General features: G+C 42.5%; 1 protein-coding gene across 4 annotated transcripts; it reads right to left on the bottom strand.

The window, feature by feature from the left end:
- Positions 1 to 7,641: 7,641 nt before the first annotated feature.
- Positions 7,642 to 23,644, bottom strand: adar (adenosine deaminase RNA specific). Of its 4 annotated transcripts, none has more exons than XM_063485317.1 (16): positions 23,540 to 23,644; positions 18,896 to 20,639; positions 17,067 to 17,374; positions 15,873 to 16,068; positions 15,388 to 15,584; positions 14,850 to 14,985; positions 14,439 to 14,677; positions 13,970 to 14,126; positions 13,271 to 13,439; positions 12,907 to 13,000; positions 12,667 to 12,783; positions 12,369 to 12,496; positions 12,063 to 12,245; positions 11,829 to 11,941; positions 11,264 to 11,391; positions 7,642 to 9,494 (listed from the first exon to the last, which is right to left on the bottom strand). In XM_063485317.1, the coding sequence occupies exons 2-16, from the start codon at positions 20,507 to 20,509 to the stop codon at positions 9,197 to 9,199; spliced, it is 4,077 nt and encodes a 1,358-aa protein (XP_063341387.1). In that variant the 5' UTR covers positions 20,510 to 20,639; positions 23,540 to 23,644; the 3' UTR covers positions 7,642 to 9,196. The 4 variants fall into 4 exon arrangements, with proteins under 4 accessions (XP_063341387.1, XP_065327809.1, XP_065327810.1 ...); XM_065471737.1 differs by having other exon boundaries at positions 18,941 to 20,639; XM_065471738.1 differs by having other exon boundaries at positions 18,992 to 20,639.
- Positions 23,645 to 23,749: the final 105 nt, after the last annotated feature.

Below are 23,749 nucleotides of genomic sequence, written 5' to 3'. Positions count from 1 at the left end.
GAAGTGGAACGAAAATCATACATGATTCCAAACATTTTTTACAAATAAATAACTGCAAAGTGGGGTGTGCGTAATTATTCAGCCCCCTGAGTCAATACTTTGTAGAACCACCTTTTGCTACAATTACAGCTGCCAGTCTTTTAGGGTATGTCTCTACCAGCTTTGCACATCTACAGACTGAAATCCTTGCCCATTCTTCTTTGCAAAACAGCTCCAGCTCAGTCAGATTAGATGGACAGCGTTTGTGAACAGCAGTTTTCAGATCTTGCCACAGATTCTCGATTGGATTTAGATCTGGACTTTGACTGGGCCATTCTAACACATGGATATGTTTTGTTTTAAACCATTCCATTGTTGCCCTGGCTTTATGTTTAGGGTCGTTGTCCTGCTGGAAGGTGAATCTCCGCCCCAGTCTCAAGTCTTTTTCAGACTCCAAGAGGTTTTCTTCCAAGATTGCCCTGTATCTGGCTCCATCCATCTTCCCATCAACTCTGACCAGCTTCCCTGTCCCTGCTGAAGACAAGCACCCCCAGAGCATGATGCTGCCACCACCATATTTGACAGTGGGGATGGTGTGTTCAGAGTGATGTGCAGTGTTAGTTTTCCGCCACACATAGCGTTTTGCATTTTGGCCAAAAAGTTCCATTTTGGTCTCATCTGACCAGAGCACCTTCTTCCACATGTTTGCTGTGTCCCCCACATGGCTTGTGGCAAACTGCAAACAGGACTTCTTATGGTTTTCTGTTAACAATGGCTTTCTTCTTGCCACTCTTCCATAAAGGCCAACTTTGTGCAGTGCACGACTAATAGTTGTCCTATGGACAGATTCCCCCACCTGAGCTGTAGATCTCTGCAGCTCGTCCAGAGTCACCATGGGCCTCTTGGCTGCATTTCTGATCAGCGCTCTCCTTGTTCGGCCTGTGAGTTTAGGTGGACGGCCTTGTCTTGGTAGGTTTACAGTTGTGCCATACTCCTTCCATTTCTGAATGATGGCTTGAACAGTGCTCCGTGGGATGTTCAAGGCTTGGGAAATCTTTTTGTAGCCTAAGCCTGCTTTAAATTTCTCAATAACTTTATCCCTGACCTGTCTGGTGTGTTCTTTGGACTTCATGGTGTTGTTGCTCCCAGTATTCTCTTAGACAACCTCCGAGGCTGTCACAGGGCAGTTGTGGAGCTGTTTTGCAAAGAAGAATGGGCAAGGATTTCAGTCTGTAGATGTGCAAAGCTGGTAGAGACATACCCTAAAAGACTGGCAGCTGTAATTGTAGCAAAAGGTGGTTCTACAAAGTATTGACTCAGGGGGCTGAATAATTACGCACACCCCACTTTGCAGTTATTTATTTGTAAAAAATGTTTGGAATCATGTGTGATTTTCGTTCCACTTCTCACGTGTACACCACTTTGTATTGGTCTTTCACGTGGAATTCCAATAAAATTGATTCATGTTTGTGGCTGTAATGTGACAAAATGTGGAAAAGTTCAAGGGGGCCAAATACTTTTGCAAGCCACTGTATGATAGATGTCAGGGAAGTGATGAGTAAGTGCATTGCATAGCTGCATGACTCTTCTTAATAGACCACTGGGCTGGCCTCACTCTATCAGACATGCTCTAATCGCTGCCCTACACCGACTCCAGTGTATCCTAATGGCCCAGATTGCACTATAGAGCCCTAGAAGCTGTGTAGTCTAACCTGCAGCCTAGAAACGATGGATGTATGCAGATGGATTTCTGCAGAGCAAACAGCTCCCTGAACATGCTGCCTGAGACAGACTAATCAAATCCGGAGAATGGGAGACTGCAGGGGGTAAAAGATACAGGGAGGGAGAGGCGTAAAGAGAGGGGGAGTGAATGGTGGAGCTTGCGGAAAGCCGCGGGTAATGCGTCCGCGCTCTCCTGTTTAAGAGGCGGGCAATCAGTGCAGAACATCTCGCCTCCAAACAACTGTGCCCTTTTAATGAAAGGACTGACACACATTCAGACACACAAACATATGTAAATGCAGCATATTTGCGCAGCTTTATCAGAATCTGTGTCTGTCAGAAACTGTATCATATGCCAAGCAAAATATTAGTCACCACTCCATCTTTTCTAAAATGTATATAGAAAAGGGCATCATCAACCCCTGACTGAAGAGCCGGTTGGTTAAGTGCGCCGCTCACAAGTGTGTGCAGCTGTCATGTTAGTAATAGTCGATGTTTGAAGAGTTCAGGGGGTAACTACAGTTTCACAGTGTCAGCATGAAACCAAAGTGTGTGCTGTGGTGATGCTGATGTACTGGATGAGTGTTTGTGTCAGCTGTCTGCTGACTAAAAAAAAGAAGGAAAAAAACCCCAGCAGTCAGCAGACTAGTGTCACTGCCGGATTTCCACTTATTCACACTTTTCCTGACACTTTCAAGTTCAAGGACCATTTTCCCTCTTTCATAGTCATGCATGGCTTTAAGGTTTGAAGTCAGGGATACCACAAGTAAGGTAATTAGTAATTAGTTTTGGCTTTCGATTTAGAAATCTATCACAGGGCCGGAGAAGCTGGTAAGCTCATATTCCGGGGTGCACTGTCAACCCAGCTCGTGGCCTGAGGCGGTAACTCCTTTATTGAACGTCTCTCTTCCAGATTTTACAGTCCATGCTGCTCAGCTCCTCTAAAACAATTTCTGGCTTGGTATCCTCTCTGCTGAATGAAATTCAATACGCTTTCAAGATGTCTTGGATGTGTAAAGGAGTGTTTTGATGTGCTGTTTCTTGCTTCTCCAGCTCTTGTTGCCTACAGCTGCTTCTAACAGACCCCAACAAAGTTATTTTGTGGCAAAGACTCGAGCTAGACGTTCTTCATCTGGGTTGATGGATAGAATTCATTTCACAGCATAATTATTGTCCCCATATTCAGTGTTTTTTTCCAAAAATAAATGACTTTACTGTCTCATTGACGTCATTGTCAAGCTGTACTGACTAAAGAATTGTTGCTGATATCTTTAGGGATTTTTATTCTTACTTGGTGTCGAAAATGGCGAGTGATAATAAGTGAACGTACCTGGTTGGGATGTTGCGCTTCATGGTTTGTGCCTTAAACCCGCAGGCCTGAAGAAAATGACATTCCTGTCCCCTAATCTGTATTTTTTTTTCTCCAACCAGCTGAAGCAGCCATTAAGGAGCCTAGTTGAGTCCATGAAAATATGGGAGCTGTATCTGGAGTCATGCTTGTTATGGAAATTTTGTGAGACCAGGCTTTCTCATGCAGAAATGGTCTTTCGGGGAGATTAACACATAGAAAATAGACAACTTTATTACAGGAACACTTAATATCATGAGAAGAGAAACAGGAGGAAAAGGAGGAATTATCCTCGTTCTAAGTTTCTTCCCCCTCCACAGGAAGTTTCTTTATGCCCACTTCAATGGCTACTCATTCCCTCAAGATTAAGTAGCAGAGCAGGTTCTGAATTATCACTTTAACTTTTCCTGACACGTCCAGGTTTCTGTTTCCTCACAGCTCATCGGGAGAGGCTGTGGCTCAGGAGGTAGAGCATGTCATCTACTAATCAGAAGCTTAATGGTTTGATCCCTAGCTGCTCCGGTCTGCATGCCAAAGTATCCTTGGACAAGATGGCAAATCCTGAGTTGTGAATGTTAGCCAGAAAGCACTTAAATACAGAAAAAAGTGCTTGTATGAATGTGTGATTGTGAATGAATGAATGAGACAAATTGTATTAAAGCACTCCGAGCGCTCGAGTAGAAAGGCGCTATATAGGACCAGCCCATGTTACTACATAGGCTTTTCTTAAGACGTCAACAAAGGCAAACAGAAGATGATCAGGTTATTAGCTAAAATACTTCCAGGCCTCTATCAACCTTACCACTATTCTGAATCTACAGATCAACTGCAAAAAAAGAAGAAGAGAGCAGCATGTGCTTGTCTCTTATTTCCCTCCTTGCTGCCCTTTTCCCACTGATAGTAACGACGGTCACGTTTTTTGTGATGTAGGGGGTGTGAGAAATATGTGGCCTTTTCTCTTTCTTCACAGATCAGAGAGGTGGTCTCAAATTTAGATATCTTTTATGTATAGGTAGCAGGAGGTCAAGGGCTCCCTCCAGGCCTCCAAGAAAAGGAATGCTGTGGTATGCTGTGTGCTACGTGCCACCCTGGATTGAAGAGGCAGCTCACTAAGTATGCCTGCAAGTGTGTGCAGATGACCTCATTCTAACATTTTAAAGTATTACAGGGAGTTCAGAGGCGAAGCCCAGCTTTAAAGCGTCACGATGACAGTAAAATCCATGCAGCGCTGGTGATCGTATGTCTCTGAGGTGATCGCAATATTCCTTAGTCAGCTGTCTACTGTCTCTCAGCTGAGCAACTCTGCTTTATTTTGGTCACAACAGTACCATTGCACAATAAAATCAATTTTCCTTGATTTAAGGTACTTTGACAATCATGGCAGAGTCCAAATTACAATGTCACTCGACCTAAAAAAAAATCACTGGTACCATAGAGTCAAATGAGCAAACTGCTAAAGAATCAACACCTCAAAGGCCAGTGTGTAATGTTAATATGAATTAAGTAAAATACAAATAACTGGTTCTATGTATTCGTTATGGTTTAAAAAGTAGATAGAAGTACATAAATAGTTAGATACAGTTTTAACTATTCAGGCTCTTAAACTGTTTTCTTAAGCTTCTTCCCTATTAGCAAGTTCATCTTTCTGCTTTCCACCCTTTTATGGCTGAATAACCTGATAAATTAGGCTATAAAATATGTCTCTAATTAGCAATATACTGTAGCGCTCACAAATGAAAAAGGTTCACGGTTGGCCAATCTGAAGTAACAAAAAGGGAAAAAACTACTTGATCTAGAACGTTAGACCGTACACCAGGCTGAAATTTCTCAGAGCCATAGAAAGGCAATACAGTCTTCAATTTTTGCATTGCTTCTTACAATCCACAGTTTTCATTTTATTATATTACAGGAATAGACTCACCACCCCCCACCCCCTACTCCTCAGGTCTTCCCATTGGTTGTTGTCCTCCTGATATGTCTCGAGGACAGATTTTTTTATGTACATACTAATAATTCCCAAATCGGGGGCATGCCCCTCATTTTTCATTTCCTAAATGGGCTTTTATTGTATTTCTGCTTTACTGGTTGCAGTAGCAGAACAAAATCTATTTACCTCTACCAATCCTAGGTCACAACTAAAATACCATGTATAGGTTTTTAGCATTCAACCTCAACTACTACATCTGCATTATCAATAAAGCATTAGATATGTTTCATAGATTTAGTCAGCCCAAAGGTCAATACAAAGCTACCAGACCATTCTAATAATGACACTTTGTGGCATTACTCATGGTTCAGCCTGTGGCAAAATACATTTCCAGTGGTTCAGCTTGTCATTATGTTTTAATGCAGTACTAGTCTTTAAGTATAATTTCTCTGAGAACCACTTCAAAGTGATCAACACCACTGCAAACAATGCTCTACATGCATACATGCCCCTGCACTGACTACACCACTGCGGCACTAACACTGCAAGTTTTAGGCACATTAACCATGTCAGGCATACATCATTTTGTGCCACAGGAAGAAGCATTGCAGTACAACTGCCATTAACTCAAAATACCATCCATTACCCTCACAGCACCGTGATACTTTTCAGGCTCTCTCTTTTCCTCCCTGGTGCCTCAATGATCTGACACTCCACCCGGTCACGCCTCAGATGACCATGATCTTGTGCTTTTTTAGCTTAGCTTTTAAGCCACTCCTCTCCTCTCTCAGCCTCCATGTATTCTCTCCCTCTCTCATTTATTTCCATTGGAGAGCATCGATTGGCTTGTTTAAGCCCCTCGGTCCTGACTAATATTTCACTTCATGCAGCCTCATTCCACTCGTCTATCCTTTCCTCCACCCGTGCTTTACTCCTCTCCCCCTATCATTAGTCCTGCCCTCCCACCATCCAAACACTTGCCTTGAGAGACAGTAGGAATCCAACTCGATGGGTCGAGATCCCAAGTGAAACAGGCCTTTTCTATAGCACACTGACCACCGGGAACAGCAAAAACATGCTTATGTAAAGGTTTTGAATACAACACCAGAGAAACCTCTCTTATTTCTTAGCTCCAAACTGTAGTTAAATATGATTGTGTGTACACATAAATCAGCGGGGGCATTCTATGCCTTTAAATGACTTTTTCTTAGGGTGTTCGTGATTCGACTTGTGTGCACCCACATCTAATAAAATGTAATAAAAATACTGCACTGATTGGCTCGTGATATCACTGCCACTCACTGTTTTCTCCCAGTGAGATGTTGCAGAGAGCGGCAGCTCTAAACAGCTTGCTTAAATGTTTGCTGTGTTATTGCATCCTATTATGACACTGCTAAAACAGCGTGAAGTATCAGGAAATCTGCTTTTATGATTTACACATAACTAAAATCTCATGCAATTTCTCCCCAATATTCTAATATCCACTGTTCATTTATCTTTACTGTAGATGTATATATATATATACATACACACATATATGCATTTTCACATCATGCAGTGACAATCAAGTTGAATCTAGGGTACACTATTTCTCTACTCAGTGTGACTCTAATGCAGTTGGTCAGAAAAGACAGAGTATAGGGCTATAAATGTACTCTTACAAAAAATGAGTGAAAATAAGCGCATCTCTAAACATCTACAGCTTAGAAAATGACACAGTTAATGCTGGCATATCGCTGAATGCAATGAGCTAATCTACAGATCAAAACTCTGCAAGTCACAAATCATATCTACCCAGAAATCTGTCTTGCATCCACCATGAATATCAGGTCACCCATGGCTGGTTTCATGTAGGCTTTCCCTGATGCATGCATTCAAAAACAGACCCGCAGGCTTAAGGTGTGCACACGTTTCCATCTGCTGATCCTTTGGAGCACTGCAATAGGCTTTGCAGCTATCAGAAGGCAGATCGGATCAAAACACCACCCTGAGGGGAAGAGTCCCTGCTGTAGAAATTACCATCTTCCTCACACTTGAAATTCTCTTCTCCACTCATTGTTTCTGCATAGGTGTAATCCACAGCTTAGTCACAGATGAAGAGTGAGCAACAAGGGCATTGCAAGTAATTTTTTTAGCACTCATAAAACACTTCAACAGCAGCTCTGAGCTGCAAATTTTAAATGCCCTTGTATCATTCAGACACTTCAAACCCCAGGCCTTTCAAGGCCTCCCACAAAGAAATAAGATGAAAAATATGAAAATATGACAGACTGCTACTTTTTTTTATTATTTTTAACTTTTTCAAAAGTCATTGTTAAAAAAATGAATAAATTTCACTGTCAGTTAATTAAAATATCAGGAAAAATATAGAAAAGCAACTGAGAATGATTTATATACATTAATCCTGCACATATACATACACACACAGACACACCGTCTATACACCGTTAAACCAAAAAGCCCAATTTATCATAGTGAGGGCCCACAAGTCTGAGTTTTTAAGCTAAGTGATTGACATACATGTAGAGCTCAGTGCAGCGAATATAGATGAGAATTTACCAAGAGTTTAAAAAAAAAAGTATACACAGCTGCATAACTCACTGCTGAAGACAAGAATTCACTGGAGGTGCTGCTCTTGTTTTTACAGAGACAACTTCAAAACCAATGACAAAAAAAGAGATTTATTTTCCAGTAAAACAATGGCTCTATACATGCATCAAAGCTACCCCAAACCGTTTGAAGGATCAGAGAGCTGACTTGCATAGCTTTACCTCTGTAGTTATCAGACATTAAGCACAAACATCTGAGAGAGACATCCTGCGTCACATTACATCTCTGACATGCGGCGACGCGTTCAAATTCTTCCCAAAACTCTGAGGTCTGTTTAATGGAAACAGCAGCTCGTTCAAATCTTAAAACTGCTCATCTTTCTAGAAGTGTATTTCAAATTTTCAAAAAACAAACAAACATAAAAACCCAAAACAAAACAGCCACACATTAAAATAAAAGCTTCTGTAACCAGGCTTAAACTTTTGGAACCCACTGTACATCTTTGTGTTCATGTATTTGTATATACCATATATATATCTGTATATATTTATATATTGCATCATACACTCAAATCAAAGACAAAACTTAAGCCGCAGTTTTCAAAAACTACCCAGTTTACCAGAACTTGAAACCTTTGTGTATTTAGATTTATATTTTGAAAAATATAAGGTGGCTTTCCCCACAGGCAGGACACGTGAGGCTTCCCAGGATTTAAAAACATACCCAGCTACTGATGAACACTTTGACAGAAGAGGGTCGGGGGTTCAGGAGGAAGAGAAATACTCAAAACGCAAGGAAAAAAGACAAAAAGCTGCAACAACAGCCAGCAGACGTACGATCAGCATGTTTAACTAAAAAGAAGTCTGACTGAAGACTTTAAAGCATGTACGGGAATTAAAGACTGAAATGTTGAACAATGAACATTAATTAATGATTTTCTTATGTACATTCTTGCAATTTTCCTTTTGACATCAAAATTAAATCAATGCAGTTTCAAAAATCCAACCCGAAAGTTCCCGCTGAGGGTGTCCCATTATTTCTCTTTGTCCTAAAAAACACATTAACACAATAAAAGCATAATGAACGGGGGGGGGGGGGGATACTTCATGATAGAAGCATTCCACTGCAAAGTAAATTAATCACAATTACAAACACTGCTACATGGCACTGGTCACACCAGGCTGAATTCCAATAAGCAGTTTTTCTCCTCTGCAAAGAGAACAAGTGATTTGGGTGCAGACATTTGCAACGGGAATCTGCACATATAAGTGTGAACATCAAGTAGTACAATAGGAAAGCAAGAACCACAAATGCCAAACGGTGACAAAGAAAAACTGAAACTGTCTGAGCTTCCGAGCAGTGCCTGCCATGTTGGTTTACTGACTTCAGACTAATTCTTTTGCATGTAGTGTCTACAATATTCTGTACACCCCGCGGAGCTCTGTCTTGTCAGCTGTGGACTCGCTCATCCTTTAGGGTTTGCCCTCCTTGACCCATTCCACTCACTTCTTGTGTCCCTTTCTTTCACTCTCTCTTTAGTCTTTCCAAAGTTTTGGGCACTAGCGTCGTCACATTGTTTGATTATCCTTTTGTCTTTAACCCGTTTGCACTTTGAGCTTTTCTCCCTGCACCCAGTGGTATTATTTTATAAAGCACTCGACACAACAGTTCTATGCCTCCACTGCTCCTACATTGTTGCTGTTTCCCACAGGTGCCCCATTGTTCCCGTTTCCCTCCCCAGCCTCGAAGCTCTTTTCTTCCAGGGGTTTTCCGATCCAGGCTCCGTAGCCGTGGGCGCTGAGAGCTTGGAAAAACTGTTGCTTGGCTTGCTGGAAGGACACAGCAGACATCTTTGCCTGAGCGTAGGAGGGCAGGGAGAGGAGGTCAGTGCGACCGCTTCGCTGGCACAGGGAGCGGAAAAGATGGAATAGATTGGACTTGGACACGCGGGACACGGCCAGTTTGGTCCTGGACAAAAAAGACATTAGCAAAGTGTTTAAAAAAAAAATGCAAAACAAGTGTGACAGGAAAAGCATTATGGTTTGTCTGGCAGGCTGGCATGACAAAGTGTTTCCTCAGATCATGCAGTGTTTCTTATTTAGCTTACTTCGCTCCCTGCTGCTCTGTTTTGACTCACTTAATTAAAATTAAATGAAGCAAAAAATCTGCAAACAGCTTTCAGTTTATGGTGTTTTGTAAAGAGTTTTTATTACTAATGTGGTATAGGAGGGTGTGAGAAGACGTTATAAAGATAAATAAGGGGAAAAAACTCCACAAACTGAAACTGAATTATCACAACCTGCTTCAGTGTTTCCCCCAGAGTGGGTGTCAGCATCCATTCAAATCCCCTAAAGTTAATTCAGTTCATCTGGATGCAACGTTTTCAGTGGGAGAAACGTTTCATCGCTCATCCAAGTGACTTCCTGTCACTTGGATGAGCGATGTCACAAACGTCCAGTGAGGCTGAAGAAGTCTCACCAGACATTTCCTGAGACTGTAGTGGTTACCTGGATGAGCGATAAAACATTTCTGCCACTGAAAATGTTGGTCCACATGAACCGAATTAACTTGGTTGGATTTCTTTATCTGAATTATTGAGCATGCATCAAGACACTTCTTTTCAAAGCTTTATGTGGCTCACACTGAACAACAGCTCAAGATAGCAACAAAGCATTTTTAAAATCAGAATGTCTGACTTCTTTTTCCTTGTTATGCAAAAGTCACACTAGGAAAAGCAGTGGCTGTACACCTCAGGGTGACCAACATTACTGCAACCATGTGCAACAATGTTGGACTCCTCGTGCATTTAAAACTGTTTCTTTAATGACAGGGACCAGGTCTGCGACTCCTCGCCATCACCTGCTGTCTTCAAGCGACTGTGGTTAAGGAAGACTGAGTCAGTCTGCTATCAGTCTGTGACTGAATGTGGTCAAGTTGGCAACTGCATGAACTCTGTTTGTAATACCATGATGATTAACTGTGATAAATCAGCAAAAACTGCAAATCTGTTGTTTCTATGTATTCAGAAATTGACATTATCTACTTATACTCAGAGTGCAAATCTTACACATGGAACAGAAATCCAGAAATTCCTCCACAAATAGTGACGCAGTTGCTGTAGGACGACCATTTAACTGTAAAATGACACAGGTGCTCTGATTGCTTTTATACTGGAATGTAACCTGAACAGTTGCAAAGTGATGCTTTAAAGACAAGTTGACTCAACGCAGTCTGACTCCAATTGATGCAGTGTGTTGGATCAGTTAGACAGCAATAATTTGCATGCTTTCACTGGTTTGTCTGAGACTGACTGCAGTCAGTCCAAGACTGTGACATGCTTCCTCCCATCATACAACCTGTACAAACACCTTGTGAGTAAACTGATTGCCCAGAGGTTGAGTATGCAAAATCCTAAACCACTAGGCAATGAGTTGGTTGCTGCAACTACTTGCATTTTGTCACCAACAGCATACAAATTTAGTGCAACCACTGAATTTACTAGTTGCAAAGAGGTTGCTGTTCTAGTTTTACTCTCGTGAGTCTGAGCTATATGTACAAACATAATCAATACTAAAGAAAATAAAGATCGAAAAGGATAATACAATAAGTCTTGAAGCTGTTGAATGTAATGTCAATTGTAGATTTCAAATCAACTCACAATCCTTACTATTAATAATAAAAAAACAAAACAAAAATTCAGTAAAGATAATACATGTCAGTCCCTACATGCTACATACCCATCTACTTTTCCTTTGGTCCCGTCAAGCACTTCAACACTGTGCTGGTCTGGAAAGCTCCAGTTCACACTGGACTCCTTGGTCTTGCCTGTGTGACGTGTGGAGTCATACACACTCACCCTGCCGACCTACAAGTCCAACCAGGTGGTGTGGGAGAAGGGATGGGGAGAGAGAGCACATTTTGTAAATTAGCAGTTCTTTAATTAGATGAGTAACACGTGCATCACTGATGTGTCAGAGGCGTCATACTGTGTTGATTAGTGTCAAACTAAATGACAAACCAAGAAAATGTTAAGGAAAAAAAAAGGCTCAAAAAAAAGAAAAAACTGAAAGTGTGCCAGCTGCTATATTTCTTCCTTTTCTCTTGGTGTTACAACAGCAACCTGCTGGCTTTTTGTTAATTGATGGATGAGCCAAATTTAAAATAATATGAGCAATAAAAAAAAAGAAGAAGCTGTGCAGGCACAAATAGGATTGTTGGCAGCTTGATGGATTTAGTGAGAATAAACTTAATGTTCATGATTAATGTTCCAAGTGTGACCTTGCCAAAAACCTGTGCGGTTACCTCAGGGTGGTTCAGCTTGAAGGGAGTGGGGAGACTTTGCGTGAAAGCCTCACCGTCTCTGGCCAACCGACAGCAAACGGCGCGTGTCAGGTGACCGTGGCTGTACAAATAGCCTGTTGGATAAGAGACGCAAAGACATGCTGTAAGACTGGTATCCAAGTCCAGAACCAATGCAATGGGAGTCCATCATTTTTCACTGACTCTAATCTGCACAAAGAAATCTTCATATTTTACCAAGTGTGATGGACTTCAGGTAGATGGGATCCAGGAAATGGGTAAGCAGTGCCCCCTGTAGGCCTATCACATTCCAGCGCAGGATCTTATCACTGCAGCTCATTGTCCTCAGCCTTTCACCGTGCTGGATGCCATCCCAGGTGGGTACAATGGCACTTGACTCCACAGGGATGGTGCCCTCACCTGGCAAAGACCAACGGCACACTCTTGCTTACAAACCAGGATGTGGTATCATTTGTTTTCATCTACATTTCATGACAGATCATGTACATAAAAGCCAATTTCTCTTTTAGTATCGTGCTTCACCATTCTCCACTTTAGTGCGAAGCTTGCCCTGCTTAGCATTCTCAAATAGAGGCTGGTGGCCTTGAGCTTCATCCCCCGCCTCACTGCATGACTTATCAAACAGAGCACCATCCCCACACGGTGCCGTACTAAGGATGAGAGAAAAAGGAGAGAGATAAGGTATTGCTATGATGCACAGCAAAGCAACCTGCAGTTTAGGAGATGAGACCTCACAGAGCTAAACAGGAAACACTGATGTGTGAAAGTGAAGGCTTGGGGGGTAGTGAAGAAAGAGAAAGAAAACATCTCATTCTCCCACCTAATGTAGAGGTGAAAGGTGATGTCAGATTTGATCCGTAGTTTGTTATTCTCCGCCGGTTCAAATATACTATCGTCTGCACCTTCATAGTGCTTGAGCAGCTCACTGTACAGAAACCTGAGAGGAAAGGAGAAGGTGAGCTAGACTTATAATGTCCCACAGACGCCGTTTCAGGGAGAGGGGGGTATTTTTAGAAGTGTAGGAGAAACACTGATAAAGAAGCAAGATATCAATTTCTACCGAATAAATCCTCTCCTGGAGATGATTTCTGCATGGCAGTCATTAACAGTCTCTCCTTTAAGGCTCAGCTCCTCCCCTTTAACACAGCGATTTCCTGACAACAAGAATGAGAGAGAGGGAGAGAAAAAAAGACAAATTCAATGTCAAAAAACACGACAATGCAGCGCCTCTCGGTTCAGCGGTGACCTAGTTGCTTCAGCTTTGTGACAGTACATACCTCTAAGCGCAGAAATCCACAAAACTAAACATCATGGAAAAAACGCAGGGGCAATCCCCCCATCCACCCCCACAGTGCTCCACAATTCCTTACATTTTTACCACTTTGGTCATTTCATATGTTATACGCTAAAGGTAATGGATGTACCAGTTCCAAGGCTGACAACAGTCCCCAGGCCCTCCCCCCTCCTCATGATGATCGTGGCCAGAATCTTGCGTCCCAGAAGGCAGTGCTGGATCCGTGTGGTCAGAGCGTTGAAGCGCTGGTGACTCAACATTGCTATCTGATCATGCAGTGTGCTGCCGCTCACTGGTAACTAGGAGAAGGGAGTACAAAAACATGCAAAGGAAAGAAAGACAGGAAGCATTATTTAAAACATTATTATTCAATATTCAGGATTCTCTGAATATGAATTGGACAAAAATGTGAAACTAAAACAGGAGAATATAACAAACTGCATGTTTTAGTATGCTGTCTATACAGACGTGTCACTTCCTTACACCCTTGTGTTGTGTTCTTTATTATGAAAGAGTTTACCTTAGACTGCTTTTGTCTTGAAAGAGGTTATACATTTCAAATGTACATAAAGACATTTTCTGATATTATTTTCTCAGGAGAGTAAGTGAAGTGGTTAGTTGATTATCCTTCAAGCATTTACTTTAGATTACTTTGAGCTTAATCTTTCAGCACAAGTAATCAAGCTAAGCAGAACCTGTTGCTATGCTCTACTCTTTCATTCCATTATGTTCAGCTGTAATCCCACGCTGAGCCACAGAAAGCTCTTTTAAAGCTGGTGCACTTTTAACTTTTAAGATGAAATGCCTGAATTCATTGAATAGTCAGTACCTCAGCTGGTGTAAGCTCCCCAGTGCGGGCTGCTCTCTCAGCTTCTCCAATCAGAACGCGCAGTGCAGCATCAGCTGCTTCCTGCTTTCCCTGCTTCTTGTTGGACGCACAGACGGGAGGGAACCAGCGTCCGCCGAGCTTGGCCTGGTAGGTGAACCTGAGAAGACGGGGCAAAAAGTAAGATAAGCAGAGGATTTTGCTTGGTTTCCCCCCCCCCCCCCCCCCCCCCCCCCCCCCTCACGTGATTGCATGGAAACCCCAGCTGTTTTAACAAAGAGATAAACACAAATATCTATTCTAATAATTCCCTCATAGCATGAGTTGTTATTGCAACACACCAAAGATCCTGTAAAGCAAGGCAAAAAAGAAATCTTTAAATTATTCGAAAATCTACATAAAATATTCCTTTTACAAGTACGTGGCAGCCCAGACTGGTCTGTGGGTTTGGTTGCATCATGGTCTAACATACTTAGGGTCATGTGGCGGTCCAGACTGGCCCACAAGGCGGATCTCGGCAGCAAAGCCCCGGGCTCTGGCATACTCCAGAAGACCCGACACTGCATTGTTGTTCAGGTGGTTGATGAGGTCCCCGACCCCTGCCTCGTGGGCTGCTCGCAACTCATCTGCAGTAAGTGGAGGTAAACTGGGGCATGTTGCCCCAGAAAAACTCTCGTCACTGCCACTGGAAGGACCCAGGGGCAACTGAGGCTGGAGAAGACAGATGGGTGAGGCGGTGGTGCAAAAGAAAGATGTGAACAGTAAAGAAAAGAGCTTTGTGACATATATGACAAAAATAATTTCTTTATGCCCAAGAAATCAATTATCCCTTTAATTTTAGGAATATGCAATCCCCATCTATTCTTGGTTTCTCATTAAACACCTTGTTGAGCTGCAGTTTCCCATCAGCCATTAATTCTTTGACAGCCTCCTCTGCTGCCAGCTGGCGAGCTGCCTTCTTGTTTGGAGCTGAGGCCTCTGCAAACAAGCTCTCTCCCACCTTCACCCTGTACATGAACCTGAGCCCAGAACAGAGAAAGGGAAACGAAAGGGACAGGATTTTATTGGATTGTAACTGAGATCAGATTCATAACTTCACATTTACAAAGCCTGAGCAGATGCGCCATGATCACAATGAAACTGGAGCCTGTACCAAGATCATGATCAAGACTAGTGATCACGTTTTCTAGAAAGTGATGGCAAGAAAACACAAGTTTATACTGTTTGTCTGACCCGGCCATCGACTGAACAAAGACGTTTTTGTGCCTTTGTCAGATGACTACAGTACTGAAGAGATATTGAACAGCTGCTGCTCTGAGGCAGAAAAGTATGACCACAGAGAGAAACTCAACCTATGAGCATGCAGTGTGGAGAAGAACATCCAAAGCGACAGATTCAAAGGGAGGTGAATGAGTCAGTACCTTGGATCATGCGGTGGACCCGCCTGCCCAGTGTTGATGAACTCGATGGGCTTCCCACTGCGCTGGCTGTACTCCATAAGGACCGACACCGGATTCTTGCCACCAGGCAGAGAGCGGGACAGGGGTTGGCGAGGTCCCTCTGCCGTCCCTTCCACACCGCCAGACCCAAAAATCCCCCCTGTGCTTTCACCAGGCCCCTTGTGGAGAGAGTAAACAAAAATGCCAACTATAATTTACAGCATCTCTCAGACACAGTTTTTAATTGGTCTCCAACATTAGATAACTGCTACGGACACAGTTTTAGCCAGCACAGGTAATTAGACTTCTGTTTACAGTTCATGCCCTGGTGAATAAATTCAACACTCTCAATTGACGAAAGTCTGACCAGTCACAGGCAATTAGTTAAAGCGTGCTGTGACTAAATGTGATTTCATTTCTTAAAATGCATAAGGGGTCGTATTTTCACAGATTAGAAAAGAACTTACACTGGTGTCTGGAAGTAGCTCCATCACCTGGTCCACATTGCCAGTATTTTCCTCATCGGCGGTGCACGTCCCCCCCTGCATCTCTTTGACAAGGATTTGCAGTGTGGCTGCAGCAGCATCCTTTTTTGCAACTTTCTTACTAGAAGCTTCCGCGACAGGAAACAGCCTCCCGTTGAGCATCACCTGCATACGAAATCTAACAGAAGCAAAAAAAGAAAATACAGATGAGACACAACTATCTGCAAATATGATTAATTCAAGAAAAAATTTTACCAAGATTCCTATGTTGACTAACAAGCAAAGTAATTTACATTTTTAGTTTGATTTCACTTCGGCAGATTTATTTCTTATAGACTCTGACTACACAGATCTGTGTAGGTGTAAAAACAAAACTATCACATAATGAAAAAAAGGATAGGATTTACCCTCTATATCGGTTAAGTCTTATCTGTGTAGAACAATTTCCGTACAAAAGAAAATGAAAGAAAGAGAGCATATTTCTCATTTCATTTCCTTTTTGATAAAGCATATAGTTTGGGCTGGATCACGAGACCCTGACTCCTCCCTTAGTGGCACTGCAATAGGTCTAGGCTTCTTGGGGTTTCCCATGATGCACTGAGTGTTTTTTTTTTTTTGTTCATTCTTCTTTTTTACTCACTACGTGTTTATACACCTCCTTGCATTTAATCACTAGTTATTATTAATTTCTGGCTCTCTTCCACAGCATGTCTTTTGTTCTGTCTTCCTCCCATCACCCCCAAGGGGTTGCAGCTGATGACTCCCCCTCCCTAAGCGTGGTTGTGCTCTTGAGGTTTCCTCCTGTTAAAAGGGAGTTTATCCTTCCCACTGTCGACAAGTGCTCGTTAAAAAGGGACATTTTATTGTTGGGGTTTTCTCTGTATTACTGAAGAGTCACTAACTTACAATATAAAGCGCCTTGTTGTGACTGTTGTTGTGATTTCGTGCCATATAAACAAAACTGAACCTAACTGAATTCATGAGCTCGTGAAAATGTTGGATAAATCAGGTCGTAACACAGCAGGACTGTCACTATTAATTGTGATATTTTATGAGTTAAACTTGGTAAACTAATTATTGTGGCACTAAAACCTGAGTCAGTGATTAGCCGTAACAAACCAGTAAGTGCCGTAATAGCATTTACAAAGCCTGGTGTATGTGGATCATTTTACTAACCTAGGATCGTGGGAGGGTCCTGACTGGTCCAGCAGCAGGAACTCGCAGTTCTGGCCCAGATACTGGGCATACTCCATGAGACCGCTCACAGGGTTCTTCAACCTTACCTCTTGTAATTTAGCCCACAGATTCTGGGGAGGCGGGGCAGCCACTGAGACAGCTACAGTCCCCATGGCATTGGTTTTCTCGGCTGCCTTTTTTTCAGCATCCGTCTCTCTGCGAATAGCATTGAGGAATTCAGGGATGTCATCAGTGGACCACTGTCCTTCATTGGCGTTTTCGCTTTTACATGAGGCAGAGGAAAGGGGCTAAAAGGAGGAACGAGATGGAAAGGGAAAAATTGATTAATATAGGCAAGGTAGAGCTTCAAGTCTTATCTAAATGCGATTAATAAAAAGTTCACATTTTCAGCAAAGTGTCTCTCAGAGCAATAGTTCAACATTTGGAAGAGAATTAGAAAGAAAGATTGACACTGCTTTTATGTTTGTTGGATAAATCCACAGATGGTTGATTTGGCTTAGCATAAAGGCTGGAAACGGGGAAATGAGCGAATAAGCTTATGTCTCAAAATGTCAAGCTACTATTTTAATCTTTTCAGAATGCATGCTGTGTTATACTGGGGAAATATCTTTAATACCTAGAATTTGTTATCCATTCAGCTTGACCTATTTAGCTGAAAGAGTTTCCAATTTATTATTTTTAAGTTATGGTTTGATTTTCATTTAGCCGCCACATTTCAAGGAATCTTTGCCACTGTAATAAGGTGCATGAATTGTTATTTTAGGGTATTGTTCTATATGTAGCAGAGACCTACACTACAGATGGATTCACCTTAGTGCAGGCAAAGCCAGGGACCATGCTGAGCTGCAAACACACTTTTATTGTCACTTTGCACGGACACATGCAGAATAAATCAAAACTCTGTGCACTCAGGTGGAGCCTGCCCGGCAGGGTGAATCACACTGAACTCCAAACAATAACTCGGAGAAAAAGTCTGGCTCAGTCCACAACCCAGCTGTGGAGTCCTAAGGCTTTTCTTATTTCACTAATTTGTTCCTTCTCGTCTTCTCTGTCCTCTCGACGGTGACCTGGAAATCAATCTCAGCACACTATGCTGAAGGGTGTCACAATTCCCAAAACCCAACTGGAGGACAGAGGAAAGAAGAGGCTTGCCAGAAGAGCTCTAATGGAGGATGCACAGGTTTGGATCAAGTGTTTTTACCTTCAGTGTATAAAAGAGGCGTAGCTGAAAAACACAAGCAACATTAGAAGGAGGACTCTTTACACAACTTGTCCTTTTTCTTCACAATTTGTTCCAGTTAGATGATCAAACTTTGTGCTCTTCACTGTTTCTTTGTGTGTGATTAGAAAAGAGTATGGCTTGTCACAGTGCGCCATGCTGTGAATTTAATTAAATGTGGCCCTAAATCTGAGATCATAAAATACAGCAGAGATTCAGGTAGAATAAGAATACAAGTTGAGTCCAACATCAAATTTAACCAATCTTGTTTTGGAAAGAGGCTCTGAGGCAAAGATTTCAAATCTGATTAAACGCCTGTTGCCTTGCCTCCTCCGCTCGAATCTCTGGTGTGACAGAGATGCACAAAATAAATAAAATTTTAGGGGAAATAAGAAGGGTGGCTGGTTTGTGCCATCTGGTCACAGCTGGCTGATTGGCAAAATCAAGGCAGGTGTGCTGGACACTCCACCTCACACTGCCCCCTGAACTACTCTGCCTCACTTCTTCTCCTGCAGCTGAGTGAAAACCCAAAGCCATTTATATTTAAACAAATCAAAATGTATAAAGCAAAAACTCTAACTATACCTACCGCTTCACTAAGAATTTGGTCTGGTATCCAACCCCCCGTAAGTACCTCAAGGCCTGGTAATGGTGGTAGCGGTGATGGGGAAAAGATGGCACTCACTTCCTCCTCTTCTACTTCCATTTTAACCAGGACAGTCGGGTTGCTCTGTGCAGCTTTGAGACTCCTCTCCATTCTCTCTCGGCGGTGGGTGGAGAGCTCCCACGTAGGAGGGTTGACTTCAACATTCCTAACGACTTCACCTTGCTTTTCTAGGGCGTACAGAGTAGAATTGACCTGCTTAGCAGTCTTGAGTCCAATATTTTTCGCTATGTTAAGAGCTGTTGCCTCCTTTGATTGAAGAAGGTATTTAAAAATTTGTTCCTTCTGTTCTGCCATCACAGCACCTTTAATATCCTGATCAGGAGAGCTGGAAGTGCTGGGATGTTGCTTCTCGTGATGTTGACCTTTTGCTGATGACTGGGAATCTTCAGAGTCAGAAAAATCTAAAGAGGAGGAATATGAAGAACTCGATTCTGTGTCAGAATCCTCTTCTTTGGCCTGGACTTCCTCTTCGGTTTCTGTTTCAACCTTTTCTTCAGGTTTTTGTGGGGGTTCTGAACTGGCTAACGAATAAGGAGGTTGATTTTGTACGTGATACTTTGTGCTTTGGTCTTCCTCGACTCTGAGAGGTTCTCTGTATAGTGTCCACTCAGGAGGGGTTAATCCTTGCTTGGAAGCTTTCTGTAAGCGTTCCAAAGAGTACAGAGCCTTGTTGACTACCTTTTTGGGAAGATGCAGTTTTCTGGCTAACACTTTAGCAGAAATACTTTCACTTGGCTTCAACGCAGCCAAAGCCTCATGTACCTCGCCCTGTATTTGAGTTGTGAGAGTGATGTTAGGTTTACAAAAACTTAAATTTCCTGTGCTGCTGGATGAAGAATGTTTGTCAAACCTTTCTCCTCCTCTGTTGGGCCTGTCTTTGAGCAACAAACCCTGAAATTGGTCACAGAGTGAATCTGTTTGGGTGCGCCATTGTCTACTGGAGTGTTGGTTATGGTTTTTACCTTGGAACTGGTTTTGATTCAAGTGTCGAGGTGCTAGGTTACCTCTTGAAGCTCCTGCACCAGGTCGGTATGTTCTCCGGTCTTGGCTAGCCCCTCTACCCCTAGGGCTGCTGTTTGGATATCTACAGTATCCTGACTGAGGCTGGTATATAGTACTATGTGACCTGTTGGGTACAAATCCTCCTCCTCCTCCTCCACTCACAGTGGCTCTAAACTGTGGAGCCTCAGAGATCTGTCCTGTCAGGAACTCTCTTTGTTTGTCATGAAAGGAATTAGGGCTTGGACCTGCACCGTGATTCGGGCTGTACAAGCTATTATGGGTGACAGAGTTTGGGACCACTTTAATGTGGCTTGGTGTAGGGGGGGTAGAAGGGATGAGGGGAGATGAGGGCTGTATGTGTGCTTCAGGGTGGGCAGGACCGTCGTAGTAACTTGGATGTGCGATCTGCTGTGGCCCAGCTCTGGGATAGAATACACCTGGGCCAGGTCTATAGAAGTTATCCCTTTCCTGCACGCGGGGTTGTGGATGCCTGTAGTAATGTTCTTTGGAAGGCCCTCCTCTACCTCTGCTCATAGCGCAGGGGTTGAGCGTGAAGGGGGCCGATGCTGCCGGCTGTGCAGCTTCTGTATTAGTGTATGTCCTCTAGCGCAAATAGAATACCCTGATCAGGAGTCAGGGCAGGCCAGTTGCATGCTGAGAGACCCTGAAATAAAAACAAAGGGCAAAGTTAGGAGAATACCAATAAATTGAGACAAATAACAGCAAGATAACTCAATTGTAAAAAAAAAAAAAAAAAAACTTTTAAAAAATTAAGGAGCAGTCGGGAGGTTAAGAAAAAACTGTCATTCCAGCCAATACCACAAGTTCAGACTGTGCTGGCAACCCTCCAACCTGCTCAAGTGTCCTTGGATAAGTCAGTAAATCTATAACAACTCCAAGAGCAAGGTTTTAAGCAACTGTCTATGCCACTGCTTTCTTAAAATACAGCAGCAAACAACACAGAGGATCATCAAAAATGTGGTCAATATGGAAGGTTGGAGGAAATGTGGAGACGACAAGCTGGGAGTGCTGCATATATCATCAGATTATCATAACTATTCAGTCTACAAGGATACTGCAGGGTGACATACTATCTCTTCCAGTCACACTGAAACCAAATCCCAGTTAAAAAGGAAGCTGATAAATAATTCAGACCTTGTTGCAACTATTCTGTATTATTTCTGGCCTTAGAAATTATCGCTGGATCTGAAGCCGAAGCAGAGAGGGAAAGTGAGACTGATGCAGACAAGGAGAACGGACAAGGGCACAGAGGGACATGGGCTAAAAAGTCATCAGTAACAAACTGCAGACAGGGGAAAAACCTGCAGCGGTTAGCTAGCAATTCTGGTTATAATGTTATTTTTCATAGAGCTAGATAGAGCATGCATGAAAATAAAACATAAAAAAAAATCAGCAATCTGAAATAGAAATTTTGACCTAAATTGTCCCAGAACTTTAAAATCCTTCTGTGGGAGAAACAAACATTGATTCCTCCTCAGGTGTCATATCTGACAACACTCAATAATGTCTATATCAGGCAGAATGACAACAAGGAGACACCCAATACTGAGTCAGGTTTCATCACCTCTGGCACAGTCAGCATCAACGGCATGTCGCTGAGAGCTGAGCGGACTGAACATACCGCATTAACAGAGAACACCATAGTGTTGGTTCATCGCTGTAATAAGGGCCGACAGGGCCAGCAGCTGAGGGGCCAAACAGTACTGAAGCTGACTCATCTTGACCCTGATGCAAGGCAACATTTGACAGCCAAAATAACAACTGTGTTTTTCAGAATCTGCTTTCACTACACTCTCCTTTGTTGTTAGCCTAGACAGAGATGTAGACAAGACTGTGCATCTGACAACTGATTGAGAACACTATTTAAAACAAAAAACAAACCAAAAAACACATTAAAGACAAAACACCTCCAGCGCACAGCCTGACATTGAGAGTCACCCTCTTCTATCATCACTAACCTTTGTGCCCTCTGTTTCCTGAATATGTCAGAAATGAAGTCTCTAGATTTAGCGCATACGCCTCCACATGTGCACGCAATATGCTATATTTACAAGCAGGAAAGGGCCCGTGGAGTCTTACAGCATCATCAGAGGCATTATAACACACTGATTTTAACAGTTCTCACCTACAGTAGTTCAAATGAAAGTGGCAGCGCTGAAAAAGTAAATAGAAGTAGTAAAAAGCGCCCTTACTTTTGCAGATTCATAAAGGCGACTAATCCAAGACTCGATCCCATGTAAATAAGGTAATAATAATTATAATAATAAAATAAACGTTACAGATTAATGTAAGAATAAAGACGGAACCCGTGGTAGAATGGGGGGGAAAAAATCACAAATCTATGTAGTGCTGAAGGTGTTGTCCAAAATGCAGGGTCTTCCGGTTTTGGGTGATCAGGTCCTGCCCGCAGCACAAAGATAAACACCGGAGAGGTTTGCGCCCTTATAAAGCCTGCTGCAAGATGCGTTACTACACTGTTACACGGCGATGATGAAGGGAAAATCCACGGGGTTGTTAATGTAATAAAAATGAAACTGCCCTCCACAAAAAGAGTTAAGTTTCGATTTCATTTCTGAAGAAAACTTAGGTTTCTGTCGCCAGTCACGTGACCACGAGGCACACCGGAACTGTTTAAAAGTTAAGCTTCCTCATCTCTGTTCGAAGAGGTCAGATTAAAAAAAAAAAAAAAAAGCTATAGCGACGTCCTTGCGGCTCCACAACAAACCAGGGCATAGTCTCCTCGGTGCTCGCTGTAGGAGACAACACTCGCTCGGATCAATTTCTCGCTTTAAAAAGGAAAACGAAAGAAGCGGCTGAAAGGAATGTAATACAGTTTGGGAGACTCAAATATTGTACCAAAGCGTCAAAATGTTGCTATGAATTTAGATGGCATACTAAATCTAAACTCTGGACCCCACCTGATTTCAAATTGCCTGAAATATTTTTTAAATAATAAATTATACTGGCAATGTGCTGTTGTAGCTTTATCTACAAAAGAAAATGCTTGAATCCAAACAGTTAATGTGGAAAACAGCTACACAGCGTCAAAGGGGGGTTTATAAAAATAAAATGGAAACTTACAAACTTTTTTGTTAATCAAAGCAAACGAATATTATCTGTCTCTCTTATCACTTCCATAAAGGTTAGCATTAAATTCAGTTACTTTAAAACTGGAGGTCTGACAAACAAGACAAGGTTAATAATTAGAGAAACATGAGGTTTAAACGTTAGGAGCTACAGGTTAGACGAACTTGATTTTCATATTTTTGTTCCAGACACAACAGCTCTCACTATTATCAATTAATAAATCGGTGAAAAGACAGTATCAGGGGATGAAATGACCAGTTGACAGCAGCTAACTGAGCATCGTTCCTCCTCCGGCTAACTGAGGTTAGCCTGCTAGCTCCGCACTGGCACTGCACCATTTCTAACTGTCGCCTGCATCGCAGCAGGCTCGTTATCTGCTACAGTCAAACAGCGATAAACGCCTCACACGAAGCCTACAAAATGACTTCAGGACAAGCCAAAGCCTTTAGCAGTTACCTCACTTCGCCGTGTTTCCTGGTAGTGCGTGGTTGCTGGTGTGTGATGTTTTAATGCGGTGAAAGAAACAATCAAAGAACTGATGCGGGGAATAGTGACGCAGAGGCTGCGACTGACGATTATACGTCGCAAGCAAATGACGTAGAACCTTGCTAAAGTTTCAATGACTGTAGAAAACAGTCATCGGTTCAAACGTACCAAAAACAATAT

Source organism: Pelmatolapia mariae, linkage group LG10_11 (assembly GCF_036321145.2).
Source record: "Pelmatolapia mariae isolate MD_Pm_ZW linkage group LG10_11, Pm_UMD_F_2, whole genome shotgun sequence".
In the NCBI taxonomy this organism is placed as follows: domain Eukaryota; kingdom Metazoa; phylum Chordata; class Actinopteri; order Cichliformes; family Cichlidae; genus Pelmatolapia; species Pelmatolapia mariae.
This window is presented reverse-complemented; position numbering and strand designations above follow the sequence as displayed.